The sequence below is a fragment of the Amblyomma americanum genome, chromosome 9, assembly GCF_052857255.1.
Source record: "Amblyomma americanum isolate KBUSLIRL-KWMA chromosome 9, ASM5285725v1, whole genome shotgun sequence".
Lineage (NCBI taxonomy): Eukaryota > Metazoa > Arthropoda > Arachnida > Ixodida > Ixodidae > Amblyomma > Amblyomma americanum.
The window spans coordinates 11,089,150-11,114,677 of NC_135505.1; the positions used below are offsets into that span (position 1 = coordinate 11,089,150).

Sequence of the window (25,528 nt, forward strand, 5' to 3'; positions counted from 1 at the left end):
TTAGTTGTGCAGGCTGAAGAGCTTGAAGGACAATGCGCAATCGCTGCAAGTGTTGTTCGAAGCTAGACGAAAAGATGACCACGTCGTCCAGGTACACAAGGCACGTCTGCCACTTCAAACCAGCTAAAACAGTGTCCATCATGCGTTGAAATGTGGCCGGAGCGGAGCAAAGTCCAAACGGGAGCACCTTAAATTCGTACAGACCGTCGGGTGTCCCGAAAGCCGTTTTCTCGCGGTCTCGCTCGTCAACCTCAATCTGCCAATACCCGCTTTGCAGATCTAAGGAAGAGAAGAACCTGGCGTCCCGGAGTCGGTCAAGGGCATCATCGATCCTCAGGAGTGGGTATACGTCCTTTTTGGTAACATTATTCAGTTTCCTGTAATCAACACAGAATCGCAGTGTTGTCTTTCTTTTTCACCAGGACCACCGGCGACGCCCACGGACTTGTTGACGGCTGTATAACGTCGCCTGCAAGCATTTCATCGACTTGCGTCCTGATAGCTTCGCGCTCTTTAGCGAAACGCGGTATGGACGCTGATAAACTGGTGGCGTGGCCGAATCGGTGACAATGCGATGCTTGGCTACCGGCGTACGTCCGACCTTGGAGCTCGCCGCGAAGCAATCTTTAAAATCAAGTAGCAGCGACGACAGAAGGTTCTTTTGATGAGGTGACAACTCCGGGTTGATTTTAACCTTCTAAAGGGCGTTACTTGGTGCGGCACCGTCGTGAAGATTCACCTGTACGGGGGCACAGATTCGGCAACCTATCCACGTCGTCGAGGAAGGCGACGGCCGTTCCCTTGGCGAGGTGCTGAATTTCGTTCGTGAAATTCGTCAGAAAAACTGTCGCACAGCCGTCATTCAGTTCAACAAGACCGCGCGCAATAGCCACACCCTTCTCGAGCAACAGCGAAGGTTCACTGTCCGCAATACCTTCGTAGTCGTGAAACGAGTCGTTCCTCACTAACACCAGCACACTGGACCGTGGTGGCAGCATTACGTCGTCTTCGACTATACGCAGAGCGTTGACTCCTGGGCCTTCTGTGTTACTGTGCGCCAGGGCTTGCTTCGTCGAAAATGTGACTCGGGCCTCGTGTAGATCGATCACAGCACCGTTTGCCTGTAGAAAGTCGAGGCCCAGGATCAAATCTCTCGAACACTCGCTCAACACGACGAATTCACCCACGTAGACGAAACCGTGGATGCCGACTCGGGCTGTGCACCTTCCGGCCGGGCTAATGAGGTGACCTCCAGCCGTGCGAATGCTAGGGCCCAACTATGGTGTCAAAACTTTGCTCAATTCCTGGGCGAGGGTGTGGCTCATCACGGAACAGTCAGCCCCAGTATCAAGTAAAGCGATGGTGTCAGTTCCGTCAATCGTCACACGCAAATCAGAAGTAGCGCGTCGGATGCTGTTGCTACCCTGCCCCGGTGAGGAATCAGCGTATCGGTATATCGGCGGCGGAGGATCTTCAGTTTTCCCGACAGCAGCGGCCTTGCCTCCGGAGACAGCTGGAATTAGTTTTCCCGGCGTGGACTGGGAGAACGCCGCTCAGGGTAGCCGGCGTCTCGGCGAGGGCTTGGGGAATGGTAACGCAGCGGAGATGACGACCTAGGATCGTAGCGACCGTATGTCCCAGGCCTCTGACGGGCCGACAGATGAGCTTCAATTTCGAATGGTCGTTCGCCAATCCGGAGGCAAGGGTCGTCGGGCGCGAAACCACGCAGACCCACTCGGCGGTACGGGCAGCCCTGTAAAGATGTCCCGCCTCACCACAGTGGTAGCAAAGGGGCCGCCGGTCCGGTGCACGCCACACTTCACACTTCCGTGGCCGCTGATAAGCTGGTCGAGCAGTCACACGGGAAAGACCAGACTGCTGCGCTGCGTGAGTCGCAGAATTCACGTCGTAGCCTGGCGTTGGGGCCCAGTAGAGGACAGATGCATAGGTTGGTCTGACCTCAGTCTGTCTTGGGATCTCAGGCAGTTGTTGCTGCTGTGCTGCTAGGCGCACCTCGTCTTGGACGACTTCAGACAGCGATGTAAGAGACGGCGCGCTGGGAGGCAGCTGGAGGGCTTGTAATTCCTCCCTGACAATCGACCTGATTAGGTCCCGTAAAGCGGCCGCATCACTCCCTAGCGGCATCAAAGAAACAGCGGGCCCAAGCGTGCTTACATCCCGATTGTATTGCCAGGCTCGTTGCAGGAGCGTCGTCTCCATGGTAGTCGCTTCCGTGAGGAATTCGGCAACAGTACGCGGTGGACTGCGCACAAGACCGGCGAAAAGTTCCTGCTTGACCCCGCGCATGAGGTGGCGAAGCTTCGTCTCCTCCGCCATGGATGGGTCAGCACGTTTGAAGAGGCGCGTCATGTCCTCTACATACATGCGGATGCTTTCGTTAGTCCGCTGGTTACGGGAGCGAAGCGCAGCTTCAGCTTTCTCCCGGCGGTCTGCGTTGGGGAATGTAGCTATGAGATTTGGGCGAAATGTCTCCCAGGTGGACAGGTTGCTCTCGTGGTTCTCGTACCATGTCCTAGCGGAGTCCTCGAGCGCAAAATACACATTATGGAGCTTACGGTCGTCGCTCCAGCCGTTGTAGCGGGCGACCCGCTCGAAGGTGTTCAGCCAGTCTTCCGCATCTTCGTACACGTCGCCGTGAAAAGATGGCGGTGTTCGCGGCGTGTGGTAGAGGATGGGCGCCGGGAACCTACTGTCTGTGGCCATTTCCGGTGGGACCGTCGGTCGAGGCTGCGTCTTCCTCGTCGGGTTGTCAAGAGGCCCGAACTCAGGTGTCTCACCGCGGAGGCGGCGGCTTGGGCGCTGATGGACCGGTGTGAGTGCCATCTTTAACTCGTTGGCGTACGCCGGTCGGGAAGCGTACCCGGCACCTCCACCAGATGTGTAACAGTTGTTACACTGAAAAGGAACTGCAGCGGCTTAACGAGGGCACCAGAGAAACGGACCTACACTTCAGCGTCGTCTACTTCTAGAGGCTGCGATCTCTTTCTTCTTCTACTTCCAATCCTCGTGTCAATATAACCAAAATTTGTAATGCAATATTTCACTAAAAACTCATGCAGGAAAAGAGCAATTTAGTCAACAAATGTACAGCAGCTGGAAGATACCTTTCCTAAAGTTTTAGCGCCGTTTCGTACCACAGCGCTGTGAAGAACAGCACAGTCAATGGCACAAGTAGGAAGCAATGCACTCACTTGTACATGTGCATGCAGCGTGCATGGGGGCCCAGCTTTGCCCAGGCTGCCTGTGCGGCCACCGATGACTTGAGGGCGCGATTGAAGAGCTCAACGTCCGCAGGTAGTGCTAGGCCTGCCTCGTCATTGAATGCAGGGCTGTTGACCGAGACCAACTCGACGTCACGCTGTTCCGACCTCTCATATGAACCATCCACAAACCCACGCAACTGGTAGGCCTGGCCCTGCATCCACCTCTGCAAATGCACAGCCACCAGCACTCAAAAAGCAATTTATGCACGCTGCCCTGCCCACTCCGTCAGTTTTGTTTTGGACTTGTCAAAGACATGCAGCGCCATTTTATACCTGTCCCGAAGCACGCTGCACATAAGATATCACATTACATGCCCGTTTCATCATCATATAAGCCCGACTACGCCCACTACAGGGCAAAGGCCTCTCCCATGTCTCGACAATTAACCCTGTCCTTTGCCAGCTGCGTCCACCAAATCCCCGCACTTTCCTAATCTCATCCGCCCACCTAGCTATCACTGCCCCTTGCTGCGCTCAACTTCTCTTGGAATACATTCTATCACCCTTAAGGACCAGTGGTTATCTTTCCCATTTACGACACCTTATTTTTACACCAATAGCTGTGTGGGTGTATACGAGTTCGTGCGCACAGCCACCCCCCTAAACAGCAGTCAATCCGAGTCCCAAGAGCCACCTAAAAGCCTCAACCCCACCACCTGATCCGTTGACTACTTACTGTACATGGTAACCGCACGGGCAGGGACACTTTCTTTTTTGTTCTTTTTATCATCCTAAAATAATTTTTGTACATGGTAACGCAGATACTGTCAACACTAAATTAAAACTCCTTTTTGGACGAGTTGGCGCACAATGATTTAGTAACAAGTTATAGCGCAAGCAGAGAAAAGTGCACACCGACACTAGCAACAGAGACCTTGGCACCGTGTTCATTCAGAAATCAGAACGGCATCTAGCGTGTCATCGCGTACTCGAGTCGGGCATTATCAAAGGCAGAAACAAATTACTCGACAACTGAAAAAGAATGCCTAGCGGTTATTTGGGCAATTACTAAGTTCTGACCGTACTTGTACGGAAGCCCATTTATTGTTGTTACCGACCACCAATTCTAATGTTGGCTCAGCACTCTTAGAGAGACTGCAGGGCAACTTGCATGGTGAGCCGCAAGAGTTCGACGCCACGATAGTGCATAAATCCAGCCGCAGACATACCAACGCCGACTGCCTCTCAAGAGCCTCAGTATATCCTGCACCTACAAGACCAGGACGACGAGAATGAAGATGCCTTTCCAGGAGCACCGAATACGGTAGATATGGCAGAGACTCAACACTGATCTCTGTGAAGTGATCGTCCATTTCAACATGCTCTCTATGCATGTAGATGTTGAGCACAGAACGTGAGACGAAGTTCTGCTGTACATTACTTTTCCTTATAACACCTTCCTTCAAGAGACAACCGCGTTTTTGCCGTTACACCTGGTTCATGGAGAGAAGCAATTACAATGCTTGATGCTATGCTGCCCCATGACCAAGAGGCTTACGCTTACGATGATGCTCAACTCGTTGCCCAGCACGCGGAAGGAGCCCAACAGCTGGCAAGACTACACATCCAAGACTGTCAGCGCATTGATGCGCGCAGGTATAACCTCCGGCGTCGTAAAGTTTATTTCCAACTTGGCGATACAGTGTGAGAGTGGACTCCAGATTTGATGTCGTAGTCTCAACGAGAAGCTCCAGAAACGCTACTTTGGACCGTGCAAGATGGTTCTTTGTACAGGCAATATAAATTACGAGGTGCTACCGATTGTGCAGCAAACATCCTGTTGGCCCCCTCAGTCTGATGTTGTTCACGTGGTGCAACTCAAAGCATACTATGACTGATAATGACACGTCTTTTAACTCTTTTCATTCTGCTTACATTTCATAGTTTCAGTTATGCCTGTATGCCCATCGGGATGATGCGTCTTTAGAAAAGCGTCATGCATGCCACCTGCCCTTCCTGCTGACTGCTCCGGGCAACGAAGTAGAGGATGTGGAGTGAACAAAGTTGCAAGTTGCCCAGCTGCCCCTCTTGCCAAGCCTCTGGTTTATGACGCCCATCTCCTGGTTGCCTTCTTGGGTTGCCGCAACAAGCCGTGGCAATATACTCCGACAGCCGGAACTGATAATATAAAATTTTGCCAAGAATTCTCACAGTGGAAAAAAAGGACAACTGGCAGAGACCTTATGCAAAGTTTTAACACTGTTTCAAAGCCGCCCGGGGCAACTGCGGAGGCTGCAAAAAGCGCCAGCCACTGGATAGGTTGATTTAGCTGCACAGCACCGCCAGCACGCGGTGACCACGGCGGTAGGTTGAAAGCCACCTAAGATAGTTTCCCTGTGCTACAGCAGGGAAACGTCTTGGTGTCCTCGAAACGTCATTTAGTTTTTTGTTGTTGTTTCTGGCTGACATCTACAATTTCATGTTATTACAGTGGTGTCCCCACCTCCATGACAGTTGATGCGAGCACAATGAAACTATTGGAAGTCTACAACCGACAATGCTGCTGGTACCAGGGCACTATTGACATGTGCGAGAGGCACTAACAGATGCCCATCTACCTTGCAGTGAAAAACAGTGCCTACAAGCAACAAAGGAGGGTGAGTAATACTTTTTGGGGGCTAGTGGTGCATGTTTCCAGAAAAGGGTTGTAGCGCCGAAAAAGACAACATATAGCAAGCGAGATGGGAAAGGTGCAAATAATGCCGCTCCCGTCTCTCGCTTGCTATGTGTTGTCTTTTTCGGCGCTACAACCTTTCTTCTGGAAGAGGAGGGTGAGGACACATCATCCCCATCCTCGTGCAAGCGCTGTTTTTCGCTGCAAGATCATGCACCAACCAGCCACACTTCACCTTGCCTAGCTACCAACTGTTCACTCTGTGAAGATCCATAGCGCACAAAGTTCAAGGGACACAACACGAGCGCTAAACTAAACTATCTTTATTTGGCACTGACAGCCTTATAAAGATCCCATATGGCACAGGTATATACTACTCAGAGATGGCACTCACACGATGAAAAGGAATTAAAAAAAGAAAACCTGTTTGAGTCTGCAACTGACTGGTTCGGGTCCTTCCTCCTGACGGCGCTCTGCAATATGATACGATGAGTACGATACTGCTGCCAAAATCCTACTTTTCCCATCCAGGTTTCACCACTGCATAGCACTTTCCTCTGCCTGCCTGAAATGCAACCTACCGATCCAACTTCTTCAAACATACGCACTCTATGCTAAAAAAAATCGGCAGTGGCATAGCTCGGCTATGCCAGAATATACGTAACGAGAGGTAAGCTTCCCTGGCTGAGCTTGTTGTGGTCACTGTATGTTTAGCAATGCGAGACAATGGGCATACACATCTTTTATTTATTTTGCTTGACAGAGACGAAGACTGCCCGATGATCTGCGAAGTGCCATGCAGCGGTTTAAATTTTGTCAATACAGCATTCCGACTTGGTAGAGCCTCTTTAGTATACTAGCTCTTTTGTAGTTCCCCATTGTGTAGTCTGGGCGTCCTGTTTCCTGTTGAAATCACCCAAAGTCACGCACAACTGTGAAACCGTGCCGTAGGCTAGTATACACGTGGCAACCACATCAATCGTCTGCTTGACAGATGTTCCTGGTGCCATGTAGACTCCTTGGATGATAATGCCGCTTTCCAGAAGCCGAACACAGCAGGCTTCACCATTATTCACTGCGATCGAAGGGAGATGTCTGACGGCGGAGATACCTTGTTTCGCGTACACACAGACAACAGCGTTCTTATTTGGTTCAAGCCAACTGCCAGGAGACAACCTCAGGATCGGAACAGTTAATCTTCTCTTGTCTATACTGCCGTTTAGCAGCGGCTGGACTCTCCTTCTCTGCATGCATGTCAAACTTTGTCACACAGATGCCCACTACATATCCGCCTTTTATACGCAATGCTGCGCATGCGACACGGGGTTCGGGTGATAGAGCGGCATGAGGTGAGGCGGCGACAAAGAACGCGGCGCAGCTGTGGGGTCTCCGATTACCATGGTATCAGCACATGCGCACAACTGCTCATCCGCGTGACGTCACACTCGGCTTTGACGGTGGAGCGGGCGCGCGGCTACAGCGGCGGCCAACCGCAAGCCGCACTTTGCTCCTCTTTGGTTGCCGTGGTAACAGCGCATGCTCACAACTGGCCTCTCCCATGTACCGCGAAATGCTCGACTGGTAGCCCAGTGTAGCTCTCACTACAAAAATCGAGTAATTACTTCTTGGTACAGCTCCCGAGCCGACAGTGTTGTGTTGCTATTGCTTCTGAATGTACTCATGTTGTCCGCCTGTTACTAACCTTATCCGGTGATGTAGAAACAAATCCTGGCCCCGCTGACCTAGACACTGTCCTGACCGAATTGCAAAAACTAACCGCAGGCCAAGCACTGCTTGTGGAAGAGATAAAGGACCTGAAAGTACAGCTGACAACAACAGACAAAACAATAAACGACCTTAACAAGCGCATGACTGATCTAGAGGCCCACTATCAGACCCTCATGCCCCTACGGCAAACATAGAAACCCTGCACACGACCTCAACTGAAACAGCTCGCCTTGTTTCAAAGTTAGAGGCTTGCGTTGATGATGCTGAGAACCGGTCACACCGTTGTAATTTGATCTTCTACGGAATCCCTGATGCCACAACTAATGAGACATATGCTCAGTCAGAGGAACTAGTCACCCAGGTTTTTCGTGAAAACTTACAAACTGATATTAGCCCAACAGATATAGAACGGGCGCATGGTTTGGGGAAACACTAAGACGACTGGAATCGCCCAAATATAGTAAAATTCAAGCTCTGAAAAATGAAAGACGCTCTTCTATCAAATGGCCGGATGCTCAAAGGAACAAAATACAGTATTGGCGAAGACTTCACTTGCCCTGTTCAGAAAGCAAGAAAACATCTACTGACCTTCGCTAAATCCAAAGCAGTACCTTATTCTCTGCGAACAAAACCTTGTGCAGCGGCTTAAAACGGTACATTTTTGACGATGTATCTAACTGTGTAACAGAAATTGAATAGCAATCATCTTGCCCTTTAAAAGTAAAGAAAAAACCAAGACCTACTTCCAGATGTGAAGTTCCGTTTTCAGCAATTGACCATTTGCGGAAAAGCGAGCGCCGCCTGTCGTGCAAACAGAGAAGCTCCGCCGGTACCTTTGGTTGGAAAGGGGCTCTCGAGCAAGCATGCGCAAGGCAGCGTTCAGCAGCTCACGTGCACTTGTTTTGTTGTTTTAGTGTTGTTTATTGGCCGGAAACGTGTGTCAGCTAACGAAAGAGTATGATGGAAGAGGAGAACATCCCATTTCCGTTTTTAGAAACAGGGTGTAGCGGATTATTTTCGCGTTGTGGCCTGAAAAACGACCATGTGTGGCAATACCTGCACTCTGCTAACTCAACGGAGCGCCGAATGGCCAAGTGAAAATGTGCGTGAATGTGCGCCTATGCGCGGGCGAGTGTGACAGTATAATATGATGCACTTTCCTAATGCACACAGACGTTTACGTTTGCGCTTCCTTGATAGGGCCGGAGTTTCTGCTAACTTAACACAGCACCTTTTGCCTCAGGGCACACTTAGCTGATTATTAAAGGACCCGTTGTACTATCTCAATCCCGGCTCGTGCTGATACGGCAGAGCGTTGCTTTGCGTGCTAACGGGCCGCGGGAGCGTTAGAATGCGCGGATATCCGCGAGGCTGCGCTCGGCCGTGCTCCCGCTGTTCAGGAAGCACATTGTAGCATTAATGGTGAATGTTCATACTAGCATATATCATTCGGTTTTCCTGCGTCGGTGGCAAAACTCTTCTAGAACGACCGAGCAGTGTGTACTCGGCAGTAAGCGCGAAATAAAGCAGCAACGCCCGTTTCGAAACGTGCTGGATGTGCGCATTACTGGCCCCATCAACGGGTTCGTCTTTTGCGCCTTGTATGTCGTTGCGACCTGTCGTCGCGACAAGTCTCGCTGTTGCAAAACACGTAATTAGCTTAGATAAATCGGGTTGAAGTTACATGTCAGTTACGTGGAAGTTACAGCTCACATCAGTCGTCGCACTACAGCGCAGGAATGCACGGCTGGCTCATGTTTTCCAACCAAAAACCAAACCGCCCAGAGAGGGCGCTGCCTGCGCCTTCACCACGAAGGTTTGGAGGCCAAGCTAGAGGGGAGCGGACTAGGTTTCAACCTATCTTTTTTCAAGCAAGGGGAATTGATTAAACAGACATTACCGGGACTAATATATGCCGATGATATAGTGATAATGGCTGACAACAAGGAAGACCTGCAGAAGTTGTTAGACATATGCAGTACAGAGGGAGATAGATTAGGCTTCAAGTATAGTAAGGAAAAATCTGCAGTCATGACATTTAATGAAGAGGGCGGCGAGCATAGAATACAGGAGTTCGTGCTAAAGGTAGTGAATGAGTACAAGTATCTTGGGGTGTGGATAAATAACAGTGTTGAGTATCTGACAGAGCATGAAAAATATGTAATGAATAAAGCTAGTAGGAATGCAGCTGTCATGAAAAATAGGGCACTGTGGAATTACAATAGGTATGAGGTGGTAAGAGGGATCTGGAAAGGGGTGATGGTCCCTAGCCTGACCTTCGGGAATGCGGTCCTGTGTATGAGGCCAGATGTTCAAGCAAGGCTGGAAATTAGGCAACGGGGAGTAGGGAGGTTAGCTTTGGGAGCACATGGCAATACACCAAATCAGGGGGTACAGGGTGATATGGGATGGGCGTCTTTCGAGAGCAGAGAGGCTAGCAGTAAGATAGCATTTGAGGAACGATTGAGAAGGATGGAGGAAAAGCGGTGGGCTAGGAAAGTTTTCAGATACCTGTATATAAAGAATGTTGACACGAAATGGAGAAAGCGAACTAGAAAATTGACAAGCAAATATCTGGACAGCAGTAAGGGGCCAAATCAGCAATTATCGGTTAAGAAAAAGGTTAAAGGAACAGAGAGAGCTTTGTGGAAAACAGGGATGCTGACGAAATCGGCACTAGAAACATACCGGACCTTTAAACAAGAAATTGTCAAAGAAAATATCTATGATAATTGTAGGGGAAGTTCTTTGTTGTTTGAGGCCAGGACTGGAGTTTTGCGGACTAAGAAGTATAGAGTCAGGTACCAGGAGATAGACACTTTGTGCATTGCGTGCGGAGAGGAGGAGGAAACGGCTGAACACTTGATACTTTTCTGTAAAGGGCTTCACCCTACAGTGGAAGGCAGCGGGGCTGACTTACCCAAGGCATTGGGGTTTAGGGATAGTGAAGGGAAAGTGGATTTTAAGAGGTTAGAAGTAACCAAGCGAAGGTTATCTGATTGGTGGCTAAAAGCAAGACAGGAGTAAAATTTCACAAGACATGGCTAGGTGGCTTGAGCCACCGCCCGATGTAAAGGGTTCAGCCGTATCCATCCATCCATCCATCCATCCATCCATCCATCCATCCACGCATGCGCAGAAACTTCTCCGCAAATGGTCAATTTACACTAACATTCGCAGTTATCTTGCGAAGCAAAGCTCGTGTCTAACATCATGTCATCAACAGGCAGCAACCTGCTCATTTTAACAGAAACTTGGCTACACAAGGACATCACTAAAGATCCCACACATTATCAACACCTAGGAAGTCTGGCAATAAAACTATTTTTTGCTTGCTCTCCACTATGCTGCATTTGCAAAAACAAAGAATGGGGCTCAGCGTTAACAAGAACCAAGGCATGAACTAAGAAATTGAGACACAAGTCCCGCATGAAGGTCTTATCATCTCTTATCAGAGTAATTCAAGCCTGGCCTTCCCCCCCCCCCCTCCAATCCTCTTATCTGAAGTGGGAGTTTTAACAGAATCTGGCACCACATTGGGCACACTGCAAATGCACCCCGATGCTAAAAAACACCAAGGTAATAAATCGGGCCAGAAAAAGGCGGGAACGCGAAATTATGGAAGCTTTCGCTATGCATATTGCTCCAGATAAGCAATGCGTCTGCTCCCCTTTGGTGATGTTAGGGAGAACTGAATTAAACTACCTCAAGAATAGTAATCTTCAGCTGTTGTAAAGGCACATGTTGATCGTTTTTATTTATATATATTCCCTTCATATCGCTCTTGTCAGCGCCGTACACTCTTTCCTCTTCTGTGCATGATTTGACGTTAATATGTGTATATAGTCATGTTTCTTCAGAGAATAAACAGTTGTTAGAATGCGCTTTGTGCTGTGTGTTCATCCCTCTCCGTATTTTGATAGCGCTCACTAATACCTTCAAGTCACCCCAGTTGTAGCTCTTTTGAGCCATGCCTGAATAAATGATGCCATCACTGCACTAAAACATGAAACATTAGGAGACATTAAACTGCCGTTTTATTCCAGTGAAAGGTAAAAATTTCACAAGTGCAAGAGGGTTTAGTGGTGTTATGCGTTACGTCAAAGCCCTAGTCCTGGCAGGCACCAAGATAAAACAGATCCGACACGTGACTTTGTGGGACGACATAGCATTAAAAAGACTTCGTGCTCAGATAGTTCGTTTTTACGTAATGAAAGTATTTTGCAGACGTACTAAACGGTTAAGGACGGCGCTCGTCCAGTCCTTTCATCTATGAGTGGTTTTCGGCTACTCGATAATTACTTCTACTGCAACCAAGTGCGCGCTGACAAGAGAGGCGTCTGCTTGAACAAAATTTTGAGTGATCCGTAAACAGCCGAAACCTTCAGGACACACCACATTTCATACATTTCCAAACATTTTTCACCGGCCAGGAAGATCGAGGTCAAGCGCACGTGACCGATCGGCGAAAACTCACCGAAGCGAGGTTATATAGATATATAGCGCGCTAACCTGCGATACATAATCGATAACCGGCACGAAGAGTTAACCTCGAGCACACATGCGTGGTGTTCAAGGTTTTCGGCAGACAACTGCAGATGCACAGCCAAGATGCTCTCGCAGCTGGCGGTCTTCGTCTTTTGCGCTGGTTTCCTTCTTCAATCATGTACCGACTCGCCCAGCTCTCCACTCTACTAAATCTGTACGGTCAGCAGCGCGAAATATGTACGCCAACATTGTGACATGTTGTAGGCGTTAGCTGTGGCTTTGACTTTGCAACATCAGCCAAGGACTTAGCCGATTCTATGAAATTACAAACGCCACTGCGATTACACGACACACCGCGGCTGATAACACCGCCAACCGGCGGCTCACCGTGCAACCCACTTTACAGCAGAATGGCACGCGTCGATTTCATGCAACGATCACAGAGCTTCATTACCATGCAGTTTGCGTACGAATCCATGACTTCTTCGTAACGCGGATGCTCAAAAACACCTTTCACGGTGACCGGAGGCTGCTTGCGCAAAGAACTCGCAGAGTCGGCGGCCATTTTTTAAATTCTGTGCCTGCGGGTCTGAACGTGAACTTTATAGTAGTTCATAAGGGCTGACATTCAAACCTCAGTGAATCGTATACAAATTTTAATTATTGTTTCATAAACTGCTATTTATCTGCAGTGCTGTTTTTTTTAGTTAAAAAGTTTTGTCGGCTAAATTAGGACCGCAGTAGTTTGTCATGGCGGCCTTCATAAAGTTGTTTTCGGGTGCTGTGTGCGTTTGAAGTCGACAGCCAGCTCCCCCCCTGTTCTCCCGAAGGAGACGGCTCGTGATGCTTTCTGCCGTTTAAAAATGAGCGAGGCAAACTACCTTGAGGTTCCTGAGGACACCGGCGTGCCGTGCGAGTCACTTTTTCGTCAGGTAAAGTGGCGCCTCCGCGTAATTTCCCCATTTTCATTTTTTTTTTTTTCCCAAAGCCGTTCGGTTTCTGTCCGAGGGATTGTGACTGAATACCGTTGTGTTTACTGAGCTCGGGCAACCGTGCCGCGAACGAAAGCTCTTAAGCCAAGAGTGATGGGGTGTCAAGAGTCCACTCCTCTGCTCTAAGAATCGGGAAGGAGAAGCATTACACGTGTGGAATGAAGTGTAATGATCCGTAATGGTCCAGACCAGTAATGATCCGTCAGTCTTAAGAGTGGGCCGGTGGCCTGAACATCGACGGCGTTTTCTCCCTCAGGGGAAAATTTCCAACTGGTTTAAGGAACAATTTCCAATTCCATCTGGAACCCAGATGCAACGGGGGGACCAACTGCGTCCCAGTAACAGACGTCCAAGCACTCGAGCTAGCTCAAATAGGCGAGTGCATGGTCATCACGGGAGCCCAAAACACTGCAGGTGACTTCCGAGTGCGTCAGTGTTTTATGGCGTTTTGCACCTTTTCGCTGAGCATGTTCGTCACGTTTTAGACAGCTGCCGTGGCATCAGTACTCTTCTGCCGAGCCCAACAGGTCAGGGTTGCCGAACAGAACATAATTGTTCATTTTTATAGGCGACAAGAGAACAGTACACAGCAACCACTACAAACAAGCACAGTAGTTTACTTTACCGACGCAAATCTGGGTAACACGGACAATTGAGCTAGTTGGTACATCTTTGAAAACTTTCGAAAGCGCTGCGACAGGGGACACCAAGAGAAAGACACGAAGGACAAGCTTGACATGGTTTACACATGGTTTACAGTACTCTGCTTGCTGTGGCACAAAATGTAAGTCATACCCCTGTCACATGGAATTCCACGAAGGTCTTACCAGCAAAGGCACCTCTTTTCACCAAAGGAGCAGCGATGCAGCTACACGGTGCAGCCCAAAGGTGAAACGGTTGTTGAGGCTTGGCACACGCTGCTGTGCTTGAGGCGGCTGAAATGAGTGTGGAATTCTGTCATTCATTAAGCTCAGACGATTTTTGTTATTCTGGCTGCTTCCTTAAAAAAACTGCAACAGCTGCTATCATCAGCAGCAGCAGGTTTTGTGTGTTGCCTTGGCCACCAGGGGCACTCGGTGTTGCTGCAACACTTTTACTGTCTTGAAATCTGGGCATAAAATATAAACACCCGCTCAAAAAGCAAAGCCAGACACCCCTTTCATATTTTTTAAAGATGTTTCAAACATTAGTAGCTGCATCTTTTTTTTTTTTCATTGCTTTTACTTTTTGATGTGGGACACCACTGTGATCGCAGTTTCTTGAAGGCCACGCCTTTGGGCTCCAAAGGTCTGACAAGCGCGTGCACCGCCAATGCCCTTAACGGCAAAGGCTCAACATTTGTGCTTTGTAGCTGCACTCCTTATGCCGTTGGATTTAAGGACCTGATTCTCAAAGGCCTTTCGGTGCCCATGTGACAGAGTTTAAATAATTTTTTTAATTGTAACATATTATTTTTATCACAGCTGTAATCACTGTGCACAGTTTGCGCTATTATTCATAAAATATGTTACAAACTTCAACCTGATGGTGGCCTAGAGAATGAACCGCGCTATCTGCACTGGTCCGGGGCAGTGGCAACATTTCACGGTCGTCATGGTCTCAGAAATAGAAGTTTGTTTCGGTGGTTGGGCAGTTATAAATAAATATAATGTTACCCTGCCCGAAACGCCTATGTCACAACGGGCTGGCGATAGAAAGAGAGTGGGCTTAATAAAAATTTTAAAAAATATTGCTCCCTGCAGCGCAATGAAACACGCAATGCAGAGTTTTGAGGCAAGCGGTGTTATTTGCCAGGAGAGTGTCTACAGGCATTTTTGCATGCTGCACACACAATGCGATTGGATTGATGTTCATCGATAAGACAGCTCCTATTTAATTTCACAGTACGTTCACTTCTGAGCCTGATGACTAAGATGTGCTGAGCCGCAGCAGCATTTATTTCCTTCTCCACCTCCCTCGAAGCAGTAAAAAAACTTCCCATTTGGTTTTTACCCACGACCAGTTCTACCCAGCCGGCTCTCAGCTGGGAATTTTTGCGTTTCACTTGACCCAAAAATCGAACCAGTTGGACCCCAGTTCCTCCCATTTGGCTGCCGACTGGGAAATGATTTCTCCAAGTTGGTGGCGAACTGGAACCATTTGCCTCCCACTTGGCCCCCAACTGGAACCAGTTGGGTTCTAACTGGGCTTCAAAGTGGAATCAGTTGGCTCCCAACTGGAGCCAGTTACTTGAAGTTGAAACCAGTTGCACCCAGTTCAATTTCCAGTTGAAGATTTTCACCTGGGTGCTCTTCTTTCATGTTTTGACGAGCAGCTGTGATTTCTCAAGCCACTCTTCCATTATTGTTATTTTTTTTTCGTACTGAAGGTCATATTGCAGATCTAAGCAGGAGAGCAACAAGTAAAAAATGGACAACTAAAAGTAAGGATGTAGCATCGCTCTGCTGTCACTGTCTCGACGGATTCCACTGAAGCCCCAAGGAACGGAGACGAGGCTCAACAGCCATTATTTCACGAGGACACACTATTTATACTAACTGTTCACATGACACTTTGTTGCAGGTTACAAAGTACACATCAACAAAGCCGAGGTACAAGGCAATCAACTAAGCTGAAATCAGAACCAAACCGCTTCCTCTTATAGGCAACACATCAGAACAACAGATTGTTGGTGAGTTGGTGCAAGAGAATGGCAGTGCTGCTACAACAGCAACAGAAAGGGGAGGGTGCACTACCAGGTGTTTATTTGACAGAAAGAGGCATATCTGTAACACTGAACTCAGGCCATCGGGGTGGCTCATTGGTTATGGTGCTCGGCTGCTAATCAGAAAGAAGCGGGTTTGATCCTAGCCGCGGTGGTTGCATTTCGATGGAGGCAAAATGTTAGAGGCCTGTGTACTGTGCGATGTGAGTGCAGGTTAAAGAACCCCAGGTGGTTGAAATTAGCTGTATCCCTCTACTATGGTGTCCCTCATAACCCGAGTCTTTTCGGGACATTAAACCCGCATAAACCAAAGCAATAACACTGAACTCAGGCATGTGACCCATTGTACGATCGCTCCAAACATGGCCAGCAACACGAAAGCTTTCAAAGTCATGAATAACCCTTCTTATCTCTTGTGTATAAAGCACTGCTGTCGTTGTCTTAGCGTAAGAGAAAATATTTCTTGACAGTACTTTTGCTTCCAAATATCTTCTCTATCGTTAAGCAGTGCATTATACACAAGGGATAAGAAGGGTTATTCATGGCTTTGAAAGGTTCTGTGTTGCTGGCTGCGTTCAAAGTGATCATGCAATGTGTCACACGCCAGAGTTCAGTGTTATAATAAGTATGCCTCTTTTCTGTAAAATAAATAGTTGGTAGTGCGCCCATGTATCCTTTCCTTTCTGCTGCAGCCGTAGTTGCACACCATCCTCGTGCAAGACATACACAAAACTCACATTAACAGATGATGTAAATAAGTAAGGAGATGGGGAAAGGCAGAGATGGGAACCAGAAAGGCTTCCGGTTGGCTCCCCTGCACTGGGGAAGGGAATGAGGGGATTAAAAAGGGAAGAGAGAAGGACCGGGAAACAGTCGCAATCTGTCAATCAAGGCAGTCCTTTGTAAGAAAACAAAACAGTGCCTTGTAAGCCTTGATGGCAGTTGACTGTTGTGGCCTACGGAGGATCTTCTCTGTGAAAGGGCGAGGAGAAAGCCAGTCCAGAGCACATTGTAGCTTACGCCTTTTTTTCACACAGGAGACGACGGATTGTCTCTTCGCAGACACTTCTTTTTGGATCGGGATGGCTGGCAGCCCTTCTGGTAAAAGCTAATTGATTTGTGAAGGCAACGCCAAGCCATAGATGGCACAGCAATGTTGCTTCGTGACGCGCTATGTCACATGGAAGACAGAGGCGCAGTCCAAATCCACTTTATTTCCAACCTACAAGTTGGGGGTCCCCCAGGCAAAAAGCTGGCTCCAGTGCCCTGAAAACATAATCAGGGTCCAGTGCCCTGAATATGTTTTAATAAACATTGTGGCGAATATCTGAAATCCGGGAATGGAGTCCGTGGTCATTCCGTTGAAAAATAAAAGCTTGCCTGACTTTCTTTGGAAAAGATAGTTTCAGCAGAGCCATGGTGTCTTCTACTGTAGAGCTGCAAGAACTGGATGTAGAGCGTCCAGTACTTGCAATGCGTTGTGTGCCTTTGGCCCAGATCAGTCGTAGGTGTTGCAGATATGGGTGCAGCAACGTACCTGACGCAGTGTTCGCTCTAGGCTTTGGTTTTGATGGCCACGTTGTATCTGAGGCAGCAGGTCGTGTGTCACCAGACGCTGGGCTTTCCTGATTTAGTGAGGTTGTTGGTGGAGGCGAACGAACTGCGGTGCCGCTTGGAGTCTTCTTTTCAAAGGTGATTGCTTTCTGGAACGACCTTCGGCAGCGCGAAAGACATTGTTGCACCTTTGCAGCGGCTCCTCTGTGGATGGAATGGTCTCGCACCATTTGCTTCAGTACCGCCCTCTCAGTCTTTCGGCGAGGGCAGCCCTTCGAGGAAGAGTCGTGAGGGCCACGACAGTTGGCGCACTTCAAGGCAGTCGCACGGCAACTGTCGCCGCTGTGTGGCTCGGAGCATCTTGGGCACAAGATGGAGTTGTGACAGACGCCGCTCATGTGACCAATCCTCATGCATTTTGTGCTCTGTAGCGGCCTAGGTACGAATGGATGAACTAGGGGTCGAAAGTGCCCCACCTTCACGTATGATGGAATGCCCTTGAAGGTCAGCATGTAGACCTTCCAAGGCGCTGAACTTGTATTCTGGAAAAGCTGTTGGTTGCCAGCTTGATTAAGATGGGCAAGTCGGCATTAGAGATGGCGATGTTGTAAATTACGCCAGTCGTGGTTCCGCTGTCTTGGAGAGTAAAAGGGTGTACGCTGATATTGCTTAGTTTGGTGATGGCGGCCAAACTGTCTAGTGCACTTCGCTTCATGACATCAGTGGCAATGATGTTTTTGTGGGGAGTTACTCTGTCTTTAATCCCACTTGGTACGAGGCTTTCAAGATACACGGAGATGTCTTGCCTGTTCAGGCGGTTCAAGCTGTCCGTTGGTTTCGATGGCGCAAACGAAGCTGTATGTGCCTCGGCACTTCGTGCCGTGATAATCGTGTCCGTCCTTGAGGACATCGTTGACGTCGACTCAGCTTGTCTGCACAGTCTGCGCTTGGCCTTCTCACTATCGACGGGTACAAACCCATCGTCGGTCGAAGGGTCATCACTTGGTGCAGAGTACACAACAGTGTCCTGGCTGCTTGAGTCACTCAGGGTGTACAGGTGTTTCCTCTGGGTGGCCGCTGCCGACCCACTGGGTTCCACAGGAGGCGCAGCAGCCTCCACTTCCATCGCCGTGACACAAAGGGAGCGCGGCGCCTCCCTAATTATGACACAACTTATCAAAAAACTGCGGAGACGTGAAGGCAGTGCTCTGACACAGAACAACTTCGTTCTACTCCTTTCATGAACAGATGACATAGATAAGTATATGAGATTCATACAAGGACGCACTCATACCAAAGCACTTGAAAACACATACATGAGATTAACCTTGTCCACACATCTCTATAGAGTGCTCGAGTGGCATGCTCTGTTGTGCATTTATGGCTATCACTGCAGCCTTGCTGGCAAAATATAGCATTTAAAGACATAAGGAGTTAAACACAATCTATGTAGCCGTCGCGGTGGCTGAGTGGTTATGGCGCTCGGCTCCTGACCCGAAAGACGCAGGCTCGATCCCGGCTGCGGCGGTCGAATTTCGATGGAGGCGAAATTCTAGAGGCCCGTGTACTGTGCGATGTCAGTGCACGTTAAAGAACCCCAGGTGGTCGAAATTTCCGGAGCCCTTCACTACGGCTTCCCTCATAGCCTGAGTTGCTTTGGGACGTTAAACCCCCATAAAAAAAAAAAACACAATCTATGTGAAGGTGCATGCACAATAAGGTCTCATTTCAAGCCTTAGGCCACTCATAAATGACGCCAGTACACCGCTCGCGCACTCTAGACAGGTGTGTGAACAGCTGTACACAGTCATTTCACCATCACTGCACAGGAAGTACATACATGCCATACATGCAGCTGAACACACTCAGTTGATCAAAGTGATCAGTCATCAAATCACACCTTGTGGCCAATGAACAAATTGTGCAATGCAGGAGAACATTGAAAAATAATGCGACTGTGCCTCTGCACTCCTCTCGTAGTCGTGTATAGTGCCACAGGTTTCCTTGAGGAATCTCTGCACCTCAAACGAGCAGACACACTCTCCACCGCCCCCATCCCTCTCCACCCCAGGGAATCCCCAGAACAGCCGTGGGATCACCTGCACCTTTTTCGTTCAGGTAGGCATGACTGAGTTTAAATGCCCTGCCGCAAGTGGTGCATCAGTAAGTCGTACTGTGATGGTATACGCGTGCCATCATCCTAAGAACGCACCAAATCTTAGTCGTTGCAAAATTCAGACAACGGAAACGAGGTCAGTTTTGCCAAGACTGGCTCTGCAGAATGGTTTTCTTTAGGACAAGGTGTGGACAAAAACTATGTAAGGTGTCACAAAAGGCATCTGGATTGAGGACTCAGCAACACTTCAGGTTATAGGTCTCAACCAACAAGTGGTAGTTATGAATGAGCTTATAAGTTATCTAATAATGACATGAAAAAAAATGGGCTTGACGGTTCACTCATGATAAGTTGCTGGCCCCTAGACAGTGGCTTAGACATTCAGCAGGAGTGGAAAGTGAAGCAAAGTTTCAAGAGCATCGTAGCTCTGTACTAACATTCACAAAACAGTTGAATCCTGGTAATGATCCAAAATAATTGTAGAGCTTGGACATCTCCTGTTCCCGATTGCAGGCCAATGACGAGTTCAGGAATCTTGTCCAGTCTCTGTCCGACGGGTCTAAGCCGAAGATCAAGACGAAGCCAATCAAGCCCGAGCCAGGGTTCTGCGTCAAGCTCAAGGACACTTCAACATGCACCAAGCTTTTCATCAATGTCTGCCACACACCAGAGGTATTCACACAACCTTGGTAGAGTTTGCTTTGGCACTTGAAAATAGTGTTTGCCGTTTGCTTAAAATGCCCACATGCAGTGTATTTGTTTCCTCAAAGGCCCCAGGTATAGATGGTTTCAATGGCCGCCAGAGTGCTCCAGCAGTTGGAAACAGCTGAACTCCACGAGTGATAAGACTTGTCTAGAACAGAGGTTTATAGCTACAGATCAAGCTATTCGGCTAGAAGTGGATGAGGCAATGGAATATATAGAAACAGTGGGGACAGAAAAATATAAAAACAAATAAATGTTGCATGTACTTTATTACACTAGGATAGACCATTTACTCCAGCGGTTTCGCTTGGATGAAGAGAGTGGGAAGAAGGTTCCCAGTAGCACGTCGACAGTACCGACGGTATTCGAGTTATGTTAATATAAGTCTGGATGTAACGAACCTCCATGTAGCGAATTGCTCGATATAACCAAGTTTTTAATTCCCCAACCTCGCCCCCATTGAATTGCATGTATTTAAGACCTCCATGTAATGAACGTGTTATGGCAGTTGACCTTGATATAACGAACTCGCTAAGCTGACTATCGGTCAGCTTGTGCTGAGGTACGAAATTTGACAGAAGAGTTTCATGACTATAAAGCATGAAATGACATGAGAGGAACGTCAACGATCGCAACGAACGACCGCAATTGAGACAATGCGTTGTGCTCCAGCGCCGTCAGTGCATTTTCGTTGCTTTCACTTCTGGAACACAATACCACATGGTACTACATTTCATGCTCAGAAGGAGCAAAAGTGATAGGGCATAGCAATAAGGAAACGGCACAAGCAGTGTGCGCCCATCGCCACCATGTGGTTGCTCGCGTGCTTCCGGCACAGATAGCATCTCGTGTTTTAGGAGCGGGGACGGCAGAGAGCGCGAGCAATGCACGGCGAACAGTCCGTTTCCTGAAGCAACAGTGGCAGCCAGAGCGAGAGAGGGAACATGCAGGAAGAAGCATGAGCCTCTGCGGCCAGTGGACTACAGCGGCAGAGGCGGCATCCCCACCATGTGCACTCGACCATGGTGCCCCTGCCTCTCCCACTCTCCCCACCCCGGTCGTAGTGGAGTTGCACAAGCCGTGGCAGAGACGGCAGCGGCGGCTGCTGCGGCAGTTGCGCTATCAGCGCGATTGTGGCTTCTAGTAATGGGGCATTCTGTAAACATTTTCACCTACATTTATTTATTTTTGTTTCCTTTTCTGCACTGCCCTTTCGGGCCCTCTCACGAAAACTGCAGTAACGAAAACCTGGATGTAACGAGAATCTCGGACTTTCTTCAGTTTCGTTGTATCTAGGTTTAACTTAAAGAAATTGTAACCAAAATGTAAGAAAACATTAAAAGAAGTAGTGAGGAAAATGGTAATGGTTGGAAAAGCCCCCAGTGGATGGCGAGTAAGCAGGATATATGAGGGAAAGGGGGACAAAGCTGGCATCAAGAACTACCATCCCATAACAGCGACATTAGTGTTTTAAAAGGTGGCGGTGCAAATGATAAAGGACAGACCGCAAGCTTGGGTGGATAACGAGGAGGTGCTAGGGGAGCTACAAAATGGGTTCCGGAAGCGAAGGAGGTTGGAGCACAATGTGTTCTCATTAAGGCAATGTGTCGAAAAAGAGAAAGAAAGAACGGGAAGGCAGGGAGGTTAACTAGGGGAGGCCCAGTATGGTACCCTTTGCATGGGGAAGGGGAATGGAGGGAGAGAAAGGGGCACACAGGGGACACACTGAAAATTCATAACCTTGAACTCAACCCTGAGGGCTTTAAGAACTTCAAAAGCGCCTTCACAGCTGTCCTCTGTGATGCAAGTTTAGTGCAAGGACTCAGAATCTTGGTTTCTTTAAGGAGACGAGGATCCAAACGGCTGAGCGTTGCAGCCAGGAGGACACACTCACGCTCAAACCAAGGGCAGTCGCAAAGAAGGTGCTCAATTGTCTCATCGCACCCATAGTTCTCACACGTAGGAGGCTGCCAGTGCGATCACGTAGGAGTAGGCATTTGAAAATGTCACTCTCAGCCACAGTCGAATAAATTTTACCAGCCGAAAAAAAACGAGGGACAAGAGGAGCACTACACATGACAAGTCTGGGGTGTAGTTCTCCTCTTGTCCCTCGCCTTTTTTCGGCTGGTAAAATTTATTCTTCGACATGTCGTACCAACTGGCCCGCCATTCTTCACTTCACTTCATTTCCTTAAATACCCTCGTGTGAGGGTATTATATAAGGGGTGGGACACATAGATTAACAATAGAAGTACACAAAAAATTGAACAAGTTATACAAAGAAAAATGATTATTGTGATGCACGCATATAAGTTAATAACAGAATAAACACAGAAAAAATTTGGTTAAGAAACAAGTAATTTGGTTAAGAAACATAGTTTGGCATGTGATGGCAGCAAGTTCTTGGGGAAGGCCGTTCCAGTCGCTAGCAGTCCGGGGAAAGAATGATGAAGATAAAGTTGTTGTGCGTGCTCGTGGTCGAGATACCTGCTGCTGATGTCCGGTGCAAACAGAGAAGCGTGGGGGGAGGGCAGATATAGGATTCTTGTGATAGCTCGGAATAAAATAATTTATGAAATAAGCATAAACTAGCAATGTGGCGACGAAGTGCAAGAGTAGGTAGATTGGACTGTGATTTCAGAGCTGATATGCTGATATCAAAAGAGTATGAGGAATGAATGAATCTAGTTGCCCTATTTTGAACTGAATCAAGTGAGTTAGTAGGGTAAACTTGTTTTGGAGACCAGATGGGCGATGCGTATTCTAATTTTGACTGAACTAGTGATTTGTATGCAAGTAGCTTAACATGCTGGGGATGACGAGTGGAGATGACGATTTAAGAAGCCAAGCGTTTTGTTAGCAGATGAAATAATGTTCGCGATATGGCTATTCCACGTGAGGTCATGACTAACATGAACACCGAGATATTTATATGATTGGTCAGGGTCGATAGGAACGTTAGAGATAGTGTAGGGAAACAGGAGAGGATTACTGCGATGGTGGAAAGATATATACTTGCATTACAGCCTTGTCTCAGCCACAGGCAACACAAAAGCGTAGCATCACAGCGGGAGAGGCTGGATGGTAGAATGAGTTGATGTAAGGGCTCAAGGCGGTGCAAATGGCGTGCCGAGATTTCAGGGTAGATTATAAATCACTAAAGTCATGTTTTGGCCAAGCACTCGCATACGTCTTGCTGTGTGAGCTCTTGTTGGCACAAAGTTGGACAAAGTTGGCACTGCCATGGGCTGAGCAACCTGCATCGTCAGCTAAATTATTTCCGACGATATCACTCCGTCCTGGTAGCCACTTGAAGATGATGTCATGACCGTCATCCAGTGCCCGGTATTGTATAGATGTCTTATCGCTGCTACTAGTTGCTCGTGGTCACCATGGCGCAAGGCTGAATTGAGACATTGTAGGGGAGCTTTAGAATCACAGAACACAGCCCATTTATGAGGCGTTTGCGAATCGATATACTGCACAGCCGCATGAAAAGCGGCCAGTTCTGCACTGTGGCACGTTGTCTGATGAAAAATAAATTAGTTAATGCTGGCCTGTCTCGCAGGAATTACCGCGGTGCTACCTGGACTAATAGATGAGACCGAATCATCCGTAAATACAATATTGTGCATCTTTATTGTGAAGACTTCAAAAAAATTTTCTCGCCTCAACCGCTGGCTTGTTAGCGGTAAAACTGTAGTAGAACTTTCTGACGGGCTAGTTGGTACATCTCTATTAAACACCGTGGGCTAACAGGACGTACACAGGAAACTTGGAGACAGAGGAAAGAAGCGCTTCTTTCCTCTGTCTCCAAGTTTCCTGTGTACGTCCTGTTAGCGCACGTTGTTTAATAGAACGGTAAAACTGAGCACAGAACTTGCGTATTGTGGTAACTTTTGTCTCGTAGCAAGTTTTAACATGATACTTACCTGATTCAACCGCGAATGATGCAACTCTCTAATCGTCTGCGCCGAGATCGATAAACTGAAAGCAGCCAGACTGCCGCGAAAGGCGCCAGTGGCACCATCAAAGGATCTGCGCAGCTTGTAATGCTGACCTCAGCGCCCTTCGCGTCGTGGCGCTCTCAAGGCTCTTCGATTTCAAGGCAGACGATTACGTGTTTCCATGATGCACGGCTGAACCAGTTAAGTACCGTTGTCAAACTTACGAGACAAAAGTTACCACAATACCCAAGTTCTGTGCATAGTTTCAGCGTAAAAAAGCCAACGGTTGAGGGGAGAAAATTTTTAATAGTCTTCACGATAAGGATGCACAATACTGTACATGACTGCGGTCCCTATATACGGCATGAAGTAAGGACAGTGTCGACAGCTGAAGGGCCGCCTTCTTCGGTATCCCCTTAATTCTAAGGCGCACATGTCTCCCGCAGACACCACAATGCTGAGTAAGGTCATGCCGCCGATGTAAGCTGCGTTGAGATTCCTTAAAAGGAACACAGGCCCCTATGGCTAGCATTGCTGGATATCAAGCGAGCCTGCAACAGTAATTCATGAGGATTTGCGGGACATACTAGGCACATTGGATGTGGAAGATGGAGTATTAATCTTTTAAAAGATATTGTGACCAAAAGCCGGCAGAAAGGGCAGAAGGGCACGCCAGGTCTAGCCAGGCAGACACACTCGGAGAACGAACGCACGAGCCAGGGAAGACAAGGAAGACCAGCGGGTGCTGTCCCACCGCATGGCGGCGCCAGTAAATAGCTAATACTGTGGCATTGCCCCTTCTCTTGCAAAGGGCATCACCCCGATGCCGCTGAATCACGGAAATCCGGAATAAAGTCTGTGGCGCCGGACTTGGCAGAATAAGTCCTAGTGGTCATGGTAGAACTTCATCCTGGCAACGTGGATGATTTCGGATGCCGGCTTCCGCCTGGAGGAGCGAACAGACTCGCGGGAGCACTTCGTAGTTAACGTCACTAAGTTTGCGCAGTACCTCGTAGGGGCCGAAGTAGCGGCGCAGAAGTTTTTCGGAGCGACCCCGTAGACGGATTGGGGTCCAAGCCCAAACTTGATCGCCAGGGTGGTAAAGCACTGCCCAGTGATGAAGGTTGTAACGTTGAGCGTGGCTTTCCTGCTGGGTACGGGTTCGCTGTCTAGCTAACTGGCGGGTGGCTTCTGCGTGCCGAACAAACTCTTCAGCGCCAGTGACAGACGGACGTGCAACATCTGGCAGTAACGTTGCGTCCAGCATTGTCATGGCTTCGCGACCGTGCACCAAACAGAACGGTGCAAAGCGCATCGTCTCTTGAAAAGCAGTGTTGTATGCGAATGTGACGTAAGGCAAAATCTGGTCTCAGTTCTTATGGTCGGTGTCAACGTA

At 48.5% G+C, this 25,528-nt stretch overlaps 2 protein-coding genes across 2 annotated transcripts in view; one reads left to right on the plus strand and one right to left on the minus strand.

Moving 5' to 3' along the window:
* Window positions 1–12,727, minus strand: part of LOC144104677 (aldehyde dehydrogenase family 16 member A1-like) — a 161,347-nt gene extending 148,620 nt beyond the window's left edge. The window contains 2 exon segments of the mRNA XM_077637816.1: window positions 3,213–3,448; window positions 12,569–12,727. Of these exon segments, the coding sequence (XP_077493942.1) occupies window positions 3,213–3,448; window positions 12,569–12,679 (347 nt within the window). The 5' untranslated portion in view covers window positions 12,680–12,727.
* Window positions 12,728–12,849: 122 nt separating this feature from the next.
* Window positions 12,850–25,528, plus strand: part of LOC144104679 (PIH1 domain-containing protein 1-like) — a 189,167-nt gene continuing 176,488 nt past the window's right edge. The window contains exons 1-2 of the mRNA XM_077637817.1: window positions 12,850–13,046; window positions 19,994–20,152. Coding sequence (XP_077493943.1) covers window positions 12,978–13,046; window positions 19,994–20,152 — 228 coding nt within the window. The 5' untranslated portion in view covers window positions 12,850–12,977. The remainder of the gene's footprint in view (window positions 13,047–19,993; window positions 20,153–25,528) is intronic.